The sequence below is a fragment of the Hyperolius riggenbachi genome, chromosome 5, assembly GCF_040937935.1.
Source record: "Hyperolius riggenbachi isolate aHypRig1 chromosome 5, aHypRig1.pri, whole genome shotgun sequence".
NCBI classification, from domain to species: domain Eukaryota; kingdom Metazoa; phylum Chordata; class Amphibia; order Anura; family Hyperoliidae; genus Hyperolius; species Hyperolius riggenbachi.
Window position 1 is genome coordinate 92,965,706 of NC_090650.1, and position 11,926 is coordinate 92,977,631.

The 11,926-nt window shown below is 43.4% G+C and overlaps 1 protein-coding gene across 3 annotated transcripts in view; it reads right to left on the minus strand.

The window, feature by feature from the left end:
* AHR (aryl hydrocarbon receptor) overlaps nucleotides 1-6,397 on the minus strand; it is a 215,662-nt gene extending 209,265 nt beyond the window's left edge. For all 3 annotated transcript variants that reach the window (XM_068236000.1, XM_068235999.1, XM_068235998.1), the window contains exon 1: nucleotides 6,003-6,397. In XM_068236000.1, the coding sequence (XP_068092101.1) occupies nucleotides 6,003-6,058 (56 nt within the window). In that variant the 5' untranslated portion in view covers nucleotides 6,059-6,397. The remainder of the gene's footprint in view (nucleotides 1-6,002) is intronic.
* Between the last annotated feature and the right edge of the window lie 5,529 nt (nucleotides 6,398-11,926).

Sequence of the window (11,926 nt, forward strand, 5' to 3'; positions counted from 1 at the left end):
TTGACTTACCAGAATATCCTTGCCACTGGAATAAGAGGAGGAGGAGGAGGAGGAGGAAATGGAAATTTGCACAGAGCTAATCACATTCTGGAATAAATGATTGGTTAGCTGAAAGTTTAAGGCATCCAATTAGCTTTGGGCAATGCTGGATTTGCCTCCTCTTATTCTGATTCTTGAATATCAACAAGAGAGTGAAATCAAACTTAAATTTAAATAGAGGTGTTTAAAATGAAATTTAAAAAATTATCCCCCCTCCATAAACTCAGGTGAATAATATATACTGGCTAGAATGAGGTTAGCAGACTCCTCAGCACAAAAAATAAAGTTTCTCTTCATAAAGTAAAAAAAATAAAAAAAATATATAATCTTTCCTCGAACTGGGCTGGCTTCAAGGAGGTGGCAGATTTATATCTTCCTTCCCATGGATCTCCTGTTTTGGAGTTGCATCCCACAATTAAAGCGATGGAGTTAAATTACTGTGTTTTGAAACTTTCCAGTCAGCCCATCCTCCACTACCATCACAAAAAAAAAAAAGCCCACTATACAGGATAGCTAAACATTAAGATGACAAACTACCTAAGTAGTATCACTCTGCAAGCACCAACTTGCACCTCTCCCACTTTTGTCTGTAACGGTGGCACGAAACATATTCAACGTAACTGGGACTCTTCATTTAACGGTCTAGATCTCCTACAGTTCACAATTCTATCAGTCTCACTAATAAAACATTACTACTGCAACAACAAACTCAGCTGTGATTTACAGTTTGGGTATAATCACCACATAAAAATGCGAGGAAGGTAATATATAAAAGCTGGAGGGGATCTGAGAGCAAAAGCTTAGAACAGAATTCATAGAAGAAATGAGACATGATTTCCAAGTGTTTTCATAGTGCAAAGGACCAGATACTTCTACGTATTCAGTAATTCTGAATAAACAGGCTGAATACTGTACATACCAATTTCATGTGTATTAGATATTTTATATTTTGTATTAAAAACATTTAGCAAAAATATCCTTAGAAATTGGGGGGAGATGCAAATGCCTTTTGCTTAAAAATGCCCTACATCAATTTGAGTATTCATTTCAAAATGCATCTTTGAAAGGGAAAAAAAAATAGAAATGAAATCAAAAGCTTGGTTCCAGGGCTTTGGATGCATGAAATCTGAGCCTGGAATGGATGCAATCTCTACACTATAGACAAAATATGCGTGTACATTTCACAACTATTTCATAACTTCATTGTTCTGATATTTACATTACTCATCTTCCAGTTGCACTAAAGAAAACAGGATGCATCCTAACAGCTCAAGCCACCAATAAACAAGGTCTGAGTTCAGGCTACACTAAATATGAATTTGCCTTCTATTTGTAAAAAAACAGATATGGGGATGTTTATTCCTGGTATCTACTGAACATTTCAGGACTGAGGAGCACAAACATCACAGGAATTAAAATAAAAATGCCACCTATGCAAAATACTATGCACTACATACCATCTATAAACTACGTAAACATATCCATTGCCTTTTAGAAAAAAAAAAGTATCATTAATAATAATAATAATAATAATAATGATGATAATGAAGGTGAGGACAGAAGGGGTGGGAAAGAGAGAATAACAGGAAAACTCATACATGTCCAGGTGGCTTCATGTAGCAAATAGGACCATGATTTTTTTTTCTCTCAGAAATTGCTTGATAAAGGGTTAAGGTGGAAATGGAAAGGTCAATATATATTTTTTTCTTTACAAATTGATAAGAACTAAAATAAAAATCAAAGTATCTATATGTAGTAATATTAACAAGGGAAGCTACAGTATTACTGACAAAAAAAACAAAAAGGGTATTTTAAGTATATTGTATAGTTTATCTGATGAGTATACACATGCACACACAAAAATCAGCCTATATACAGATTAGTGGTAATTTGGGGAGTTTTTACTATGTTGTAGCTTTTTTTTTTTCCTGTTAGCGTCTACAAAAATCACCTCAGCAGCCTTTGGCTAAGCGCCTCTATCGAGTATGGCAGACAGGGATGCTGCAGTGTGTAGGGCTGACCACAGGAGATAGACAAAACAGATTATATCTAGATCTGCAGTTTCAAATTGTAAACAGGGGGTGGAAAAAGGGACTAGTTAATGCTAAAAAGTAACAAATAAATGTTGATGGATGGTGTACATGGCTGCAGCACTATTGATCAGGAAACAAGGTAAAATTAATCTACAGACAATAAAGGGTGGAGCAGCCTTAGAAAAACAGCACATAAAATGTTCTACAATGTCGAGTACACTTCACGTTTCTGTATTTTAAACCAATACATTTCACATAGGCTTGTATTCCTCAATATGTAACTGTGGCTTTATATGCAATTGAACTAACTTTTTATCAAATACTGGCAGCACAAGTAAGTCTTTCTGGTGACATGAACAATTCCTACGCCCATGCAGTATTGCCATACTTCCTTCCTAAATGAAGGGGCACTTTCCAATGTATATGACAGTCACTTTACATTACTTCCACTACAGCGCAGCTTGTAAACATTAACCCATCACTGCCCGCGTGCTTGAAAAGCCTTCTTCAAGATCGATTACATAACAGGACAGCGGACGAGGAGCCTGCAAGCATATTAGCATCTCTCAGCTCAGCTGAGCTCCAGCAGCTACTGTTTAAAATAGCAAGTCCCATTTTCCCAAACTATCTGATGAAGGCCTTTTAGAACAAGGCATAACAATATTTGCAACCAGTAATCTTATATAGACGTAAACAAACCATGCCCTACTGCATTATTTTGCATAGAGAAACAAATATTAAAAACACGTCATTTATTCTGCAGAAAGGATATTGAGGTGGCACCAAATAAAACTCTACAGTTATATACATGTTCTCTATTTTAGAAGACATTTCTCAAAATTGTTATATGGAAACTATTTTACATTGATTTAAAAAAAAACATGACGTTACCATGAAAATCAGCAACTGTAAAATTATATATTTGCTCATGATCAGGCGTGAAAACACAGAACTAAATGCATGCATACAGATGCAAGTAGAATACAAGTAACTGGTTTCAATATTTATCTCCTAATGCAAAATGAAACTTTTAGACCCAACCTTCTTCCCAGAGCACCAGAGTAAAACATCTTGAAGCAGTAGACCTTGACACAGGTAATTGGGATATTTTTTTGCTGTTAGAGCAAGCTGACAGACTCTCAGGTCATGTAAATGAGGGCTTCACAATCTCTAGCCATTAGAGTATTGGCAGTCTGCACACTTTACTGCCACTCTGGGGGTCACCCAGCTGGATGCTGACCAAAATTACTGACAAACAGAAAAGAAACCCCTGAATCCCAGTCCACCTAACCTGGTGTACTGAAGGAAAAGGAAACTGCCCAAGTTGTTGTTTTTTTTTTAACATGAAATTGTATTTAAAAATAAAATAAAAGTCCTAAATTTTTAAGCCAGTATGGTTGTTGCAGTATGTATACAATGGTATATGTAATGGCTGGCTGGCTATTATCCGAGTTCAGTTTGGTAGGGATATGAAAAAGGGAACACACCAGTAATTGCCTACTCTGCAGTAATCAGGGTTGCAGGATACTACAGTGCTGTTAAAATGAGTAATAAACCGCTCTGAATTATAGTTTGTAAATATGAATACTAGAATGACTGTACTAATTCACTGTACGAGCCAGGAGTTCTGTAATGGAATGGTTTGTTTCAGAGAAAAAAAGGGTCAGTTGCTGTATAGGTCAAGTAATATTTTTTTAACTTATTTTCTGTTGTCCATGTCTCAACAGCAAACAACTGGTTTACTTCTGAAAACATGAAGGGGAGGGTGTTAGAGCCACTTGGGTTTTCACTATTGTCTGTGTCTCCATCATGTAAATGCCATTCCTTCCTGTCCTGAGAGGAAGTAAGTAAATCTCTGCAACAGGGCTCGCAACAAATAAAAAATATATACACCCCTGTAGAATTTTTATAGCCGTGGCTCATTTCCCCTCCCTGGAAGTTAAATGTTGTAAATGGTAATCAGCATCCCCTACCTGTGATGTGCCCATATTCAGATACAGTTTAGGGGGCCCCCAGTAGGGATGGTCAACATAATGCAAATAATTTAGAGTTGATGTAGGATTATGCAAATTTTGTATGCCGCTTGAAAATGGACTTATCAAATTTTACCTCAGCAGGATCTGATTGGTTCATTTTCAAGCTGCATATATTCGCATAATGCTGCGTCAACTCAAAATTATTTGCATCTTATTGACCATCCCTAGCCCCCAGGTCCCGTGTAGCCATGTTTACAAACAGGCAACTTCTCTACAACATACACATGCACTCCTTGGTAGACTACTATACCACAGAAAGATTAGAAGCTAGGTCTGCTCCCATCAAGTCTATGCATGCAAAGTAGAGCACCCAGTCATTTGTTTCTAAGGCAGCACACCAGTCAGGGACTGGAGGGGCTACATTGGTTACATCTAAATACAGGAACATCTCAGGTATGGAGTGCAATTAACAGAATTGTAACTATTAGTGGAGGACAATGATTAGATGGACATAATTACTGATATCCATTAAAGAGAACCCGAGGTGTGTTTAAAGAATGTTATCTGCATACAGAGGCTGGATCTGCCTATACAGCCCTGCCTCTGTTGCTATCCCAAACCCCCCTAAGGTCCACCTGCGCTCTGCAATCCCCCATAAATCACAGCCGTGCTGTGAGGCTGTGTTTACATCTGTAGTGTCAGTCTCGGCTGCTCCCCCGCCTCCTGCATAGCTCCGGTCCCTGCCCCCATCCCTTCCCTCCAATCAGCAGGGAGGGAAGGGATGCAGGCGGGGACCGGAGTTCTGCAGGAGGCGGGGAGAGCAGCAGACTGACACTATAGAAATAAACACAGCCAGCTCTGACAAGCTGTTTGTTTATGAGGGATTGCAGAGTGCAGGGGGACCTTAGGGGGGTTTAGGATAGCAACAGAGGCTGGGCTGTATAGGCAGATCCAGCCTCTGTATGCAGACAATATTCTTCAAACCCACCTCGGTTTCTCTTTAAAGCCATGGAAGTACCAGTTACAGAAAGTTTTCCCCAGGAAAAATGTACCCAGAGCCATCACATAAAGCTGTGAAACCCTAAAACCTGAACCGTTCAAAGCTGGTCATAAAACTAGTTTTATAGCCAATTCAACTGCCTTTACCAGGGCTGCTGGCAGGCTACTGCCCCCAAACCTCACAACAACAATCTCTATTTGTTTTGTACTATGTACAGCACTACAGAAGATGTGGGTGAGATATATATATATATATATATATATATACACACACACACACATATATATATATATATATATATATATATATATATATATACACACACATATATATATATATATATATATATATATATATATATATATATATATATGGTCTTTCTTGTAGAAACGCATTAACAAATGTGTCATATCAGAAGCATAACTAGACTTTAAAGGGCCCCCCTACAAAAACGATATCATGGACCCCCTTGCTCCCCAAACACCCTGCAGGTTACGTGATTGGGAGCCAGAGAATGGAAACAGAGTGTGCTCTGCTGTCAAGCATTGTCTGTAAACAAGAAAAAAACTACCCTTGCTCCTGCACACAGTCTGTGTACATGAACAGGAAGTTTTTTCTAATTGGCTGCATTTGCAGTTGGGGAGGAGCAGGAGGGCCCCCAAAGCCTCTAGGCCCCCCTGCAATGGCAGAGGTCGCAGGAGTGATTGCTACGTCCATGTGTCATAGCAATAGAAAATGTTCTGCAGAAGTCCTAAATACTGCAACAAAAAGTTAGTTCCTGGCATGGAGAACAGTGGAAGCAGCCCGTGTAAACAGACAGGACTGCAGGCAGGAGTGGAGTAGTGTGTATGGAGCTGGGACTCCCTGATGTCCCCCCCCCCCCCCCCCCCCATGGGGAGCAATGCAGGGAAGGGGTGTCATGCTCTTAGCAGCGAGGAATGACGGCTCACTCACCTCTTCTGCACGGGTTTTCGCCTCTTCCTGCTAGCATACATGATGTTGGTGTTCATACTCCTCTCTTCTCCTCCAGTCAGTGTGACGCCAGCAGAGCTGCCTAAATATTTAATGGCTTTCTTCTTTCCTCCTTCCTAGCTGCCAGGCCAGCGAGGCTTTTATTTAAAGCTCCAAAAAAAAAAAAAAAAAAAAAGCAATCCGTGCGGGAGGGCTCGGTGACTGTCCGGCTGCGGATGAACACACCAGCGGGGAGTCCGCGAAGTAAAACTCGGGAGAGCCGTCACTTGTGACTGCATTAGATAATGGCACAGCCCAGCACTTCTCTCCCCCTCGCCTCAACTCTCTCCTCCACTGCAAGCAACTACTCTAGCAGCGACGGGCAGTCTCCGAGAACTCACTGCGCAGGCGCCGCCACACTTCCCGGCGCAGCCCACCCCAGCACCGCGCATGCGCCTATGGAGATCGTTCTGTCAGTAATTGCAAGTGACGTAGGAATGTGTAGCGCAGGCGCTTAGAGAGCACTGTACATCCATTTTGTGATGTAGGCGCTCCACTGTACTGTAATAGATTGTGGACGTAGTATCACGGTGTAAACATAGGAGGGCAGTGAGCAGGAAAAGCGCCAGCACGTTCTGTAGAAGGGAATGCAGAATAACGTGCACACAGATTTAAACAGTAATGTTCTTCTTGTAAGGTACAGACTAACCAGCAAGCTCATGGTGACCCAGAACTCATTGGAGTGTGTAAGGGACTACAATGGTCCTAAAAGCCCCCTTACTAAGATGTTAAGAAAAACAAAAGTTTGCTTTCCTAAAACAGAAAGAATTTGCGATAATTCAGGTTGGAGTGAGCTCGAGATGTCTCCCAGAGCACCACTGCTGAATATACTTCTTGTAGTGTGATGTTACACTTGTTATTATTGGTGACAAACTGGATGCCTAGGTTCTGTATTTTACTCTCAAAGCAGTGTCTCCTTATGTGGTTTGTTTAACTACCTGCTGACCACTGTTCCACGCCAATTGGTGTGAACGCGGTGACAGCCCCAGGACCACTCCATGCCGACTGAATGGCTTCCTATGGGGCTTGCATTTTGCTCTGATGACAGAGCACCGCTCCACCTTTATTCTCCCAGCAGTGACTATTAGACGCGAAACCACCGTCTACTATGTACCATGCTGCGATCTAAGGCAGCGCTGTACGGGGACAAAAATATTTTCAAAAAAATAAACATTGTGGGAGCGATCAGAACACAACAACAGAGAGCTCTGTTGGTGGGGAGAAAAGGAAGGGAGATCACTTGTGCTCAGTTGTGCCTCCCTGCAGCGATGCCTTAAAGCAGCAGTGGCCCATTTAGTAAAAAATGGCCTGGTCATTTGGGGCGTTTACTTATGGTGGGCTCAGGGATTACCTTTGCTTGACTAGTCCAATTAATTATAGCAAGTTTTGATATTACTACAGCAGATCGCATACAAACAAATCTGAATAACAAAACTGAATACAAACACATTCCTCCCAACCCGGGAAAGTCCTGGCAGAATTGGGACTATTGGGAGGCATGTAAATGTTTGGAAAACATTTCTACACAATTAAAGTGGACCTGAACTCTTGCACAGGACAGTAGAAAACAGAGACAAATACACCCTGTATGTATTTAGAGAGTTTAGCCTGCCTAATTTCTCCTCATCTCTGACTAATCACCAGTGTAATTTGATCTCTTACCTGTGTCAGCTCAGGAATCTCGGCAGAGTGGCTAATTTTGTAGACACAGGATGTTAACTCTATGGCTATCATTCATAAAGCATTTCCGCATGCGGAAATGCTTAAAACAGCTGACTTTACCACACACATAGCAAAATCTGCATTCATAAAGGCTCCTTACGCATTAAAAGCTGACATTACCAAGCACAGCGATAAATCACCGCCTTGTGCGGTGATTATTGTAAAAAATGTAGCAAAATGTTAATTGATAAAGATCACCGCAAGCGGTGTGAGGTCGGGAAGTACCGCTCCCTCTGATGTGGCGATAACAATGTAAATGAATAGAGACACACAGACCTCCCAGGCAGCTGCAGCAGAGCGGAACACGGAGAAATGTATCAACTCGGCTGCTTCCGTGTCTCCGCAAGTCTACCGCCAGCTTAGTTCGGGGAATCTCTGCACTGTTACCGCAACTGGATACATTTTTATGAATCAGCAGCCAGAAGTCTAAAACACCGCCAGCTGTGTTTTCCCGCACTGATTCTCCTTACCGACAGCTCCTTTATGAATGACTAGCCGACCCGTGGCGTAGCATACGCCGCATAAGAGGGTAGAGGGCAGGAAGGGGGTATTGGGCACAGCGGTGGGGAGCATGGGGAACTGGGTCCCCCCTGTGTGCTCTACCTCCAGCTTAAGCTCAGCTGGAAACCCCCCCCCCTCACCTGGGTCCCCCATGTGCACTCCCCCTCCAGCTTAAGCTCAGCAGGAACCCCCCCCTCATCTTGGTCCCCCATGTGCGCTCCCCCTCCTGCTTAAGCACAGTAGCAGCCGCCACTATTAGTAAGAGGCAGCGGATGTCTCACCTCTACCGTATTCCATCGTGCGTTCCACTGTCGTCACTTCCTGCAATGCCGCACATTCTATTGGCGTAATTGGCCTTTTTAAAAATGAAGGAAATCTGCAGTAATTCAGCTATAAGTGAACATTTGTGGTTACCCACAATGCACTGCTACGAAATACCCCCCTTTTCCCCCTTGGTAAGCCAAGCAAGTATCCAGAGCCGCTGGTGTATAACAAGCATATAGCTTTAAATTTTACACAATCATATCAAATCCACATGTAGACAGCCTGTTTCAGACTTTTGGTCCTCATCAGTACATGGCAGGGATTGATATGGCTGTATGAGATAGGGCTTGGACCAGTACAACAGAGTAACCAAGCAGCTCGGGGTGACCCAATCCACTCGGAATGTATAGGTGGATAAAAGGGACCAAAAAGACCTCCTACTAAAAAAAGCAAAGCTTGGTGTAATTTGCCTTCCTAAAACAGAAAGAAATATGCAAGTATTCAGCTATAAGTGAACATTTGTGGTTACCCACAATGCACTGCTACTAAATATGCAAATAATTCCTTTTTTCCCTTAGTAAGCCAAGCAAGCATCCAGAACCACTGGTGTATAGCAAGCCTATAGCTTTAAATTTTACACTTCCATATCAAACCCACATGTGACAGCCTGTTTCAGACTTTTGTTCCTCATCAGTACATGGCAGAGATTGATACAGCTGTATGAGATAGGGCTTGGACCAGCACAACAGAGTAACCAAGCAGCTCAGGGTGACCCAAACCACTCGGAATGTATAGGTGGATAAAAGGGACCAAAAAGACCTCCTACTAAAAAAAGCAAAGCTTGGTGTAATTTGCCTTCTTAAAGGACTTCCGAGGCCAAAATCTGCCCCCAAAACGTAAAAAAAGTTAACTACCTGCATGACTTTGTAAGGCAAGGAGGATGCCGTCCGCGCCCTCCATGTCGTTCCGCCTGGTCCCCTCTGCTCAATAGCCCCCCAGAAAGGCTGTGACCCCACGGTCCGGGTCGGTATCTGCAGCCTGCATAAAGATGGCCGCCGGAGCTGGCCATGGCTGCGCAGCTCTAGGGCCAACCCCCGTTCCACGTAACAGGCAGCGTGGATCGGAGGATTGGCCCTAGAGCTGCCCAGCTCCAGCGGCCATCTTTATGCAGGCTGCAGATACCGACCCAGACCGTGGGGTCGCAGTCTTTCGGGGGCTATTGAGCAGAGGGGACCAGGCAGAATGGCACAGAGGGTGCAGACGGCGTCCTCCGTGCCTTACAAAGTCATGCAGGTAGTTAACTTTTTTTACGTTTTGGGTGCAGATTTTGGCCTCGGAAGTCCTTAAAAACAGAAGAAAATCTGCAATAATTCAGCTATGAGTGAACATTTGTGATTACCCACAATGCACTGTTACTAAATATGCAAATTATTCCTTTTCACCCTTAGTAAGCCAAGCAAGCTTATAGCTTTAAGTTCTACACAGTCATATCAAACCCACATGTGACAGCCTATTTCAGAACTTTGATTCTCATCAGTACATAGCAGGGATTGATATGGCTGTATGAGATTGGGCTTGGACCAGTACAACAGAGTAACCAAGCAGCTCAGGGTGACCCAAACTACTAAGAATGTATAGGGGGATAAAATAGACCAAAAATCCCTCCTACTAAAAAAAGCAAAGCTTGGTGTAATTTTCCTTCTTTAAACAGAAGCAAATCTGCAATAATTCTGCTATAAGTGAACATTTGTGGTTACCCACAATGCACTGCTACTGAATATGCAAATTATCTCTCTTTGCCCTTGGTTTGATATGACACTACTTCTTCTTCTTCTTGCTTGGACCAGCCCCTTCTTCTTGCTTGGACCAGCCCCTTCTTCTTGCTTGGACCAGCCCTGGGGGCAGGGCGCTACTTCTTCTTCTTGCTTGAAGGTTGAGGCACTTACTCTATTATTATGAACTGGCCGACCCGCGGCGTAGCATACGCCGCATATGAGGATAGAGGGCAGGAAGGGGGTATTGGGCACAGCGGTGGGGAGGGGGGTTGGACCCTCCCTCAACTGGGTCCCCCATATGTGCTTTACCTCCAGCTTAAGCTCAGCAGGACCCCCCCCCCTCACCTTGGTCCCCCATGTGCACTCCCCCTCTTGCTTAAGCACAGTAGCAGCCGCCACTATTAGTAAGAGGCAGCGGGCGGGGATGACTCACCTCTTCCGTGTTCCATCGTGCGTTCCACTGTCGTCACTTCCTGCAATGCCGTACACTGTATTGGTGTAATTTGCCTTTTTAAAACAGAAGGAAATCTGCAATAATTCAGCTATAAGTGAACATTTGTGGTTATCCACAATGCACTGCTACTAAATATGAAAATTACCCCTTTCCCCCCTTGGTAAGCCAAGCAAGCATCCAGAGCCGCTGGTGTATAGCAAGCATATAGCTTTAAACTTTACACAGTCCTATCAAATCCACATGTAGACAGCCTGTTTCAGACTTTTGGTCCTCATCAGTACATGGCAGGGATTGATATGGCTGTATGAGATAGGGCTTGGACCAGTACAACAGAGTAACCAAGCAGCTCGGGGTGACCCAATCCACTCGGAATGTATAGGTGGATAAAAGGGACCAAAAAGACCTCCTACTAAAAAAAGCAAAGCTTGGTGTAATTTGCCTTCCTAAAACAGAAAGAAATATGCAAGTATTCAGCTATAAGTGAACATTTGTGGTTACCCACAATGCACTGCTCCTAAATATGCAAATAATTCCTTTTTCCCCTTAGTAAGCCAAGCAAGCATCCAGAACCACTGGTGTATAGCAAGCCTATAGCTTTAAATTTTACACAGCCATATCAAACCCACATGTGACAGCCTGTTTCAGACTTTTGTTCCTCATCAGTACATGGCAGAGATTGATACAGCTGTATGAGATAGGGCTTGGACCAGCACAACAGAGTAACCAAGCAGCTCAGGGTGACCCAAACCACTTGGAATGTATAGGTGGATAAAAGGGACCAAAAAGACCTCCTACTAAAAAAAGCAAAGCTTGGTGTAATTTGCCTTCTTAAAGGACTTCCGAGGCCAAAATCTGCCCCCAAAACGTAAAAAAAGTTAACTACCTGCATGACTTTGTAAGGCAAGGAGGATGCCGTCTGCGCCCTCCATGTCGTTCCGCCTGGTCCCCTCTGCTCAATAGCCCCCCAGAAAGGCTGTGACCCCACGGTCCGGGTCGGTATCTGCAGCCTGCATAAAGATGGCCGCCGGAGCTGGCCATGGCTGCGCAGCTCTAGGGCCAACCCCCGTTCCACGTAACAGGCAGCGTGGATCGGAGGGTTGGCCCTAGAGCTGCCCAGCTCCAGCGGCCATCTTTATGCAGGCTGCAGATAC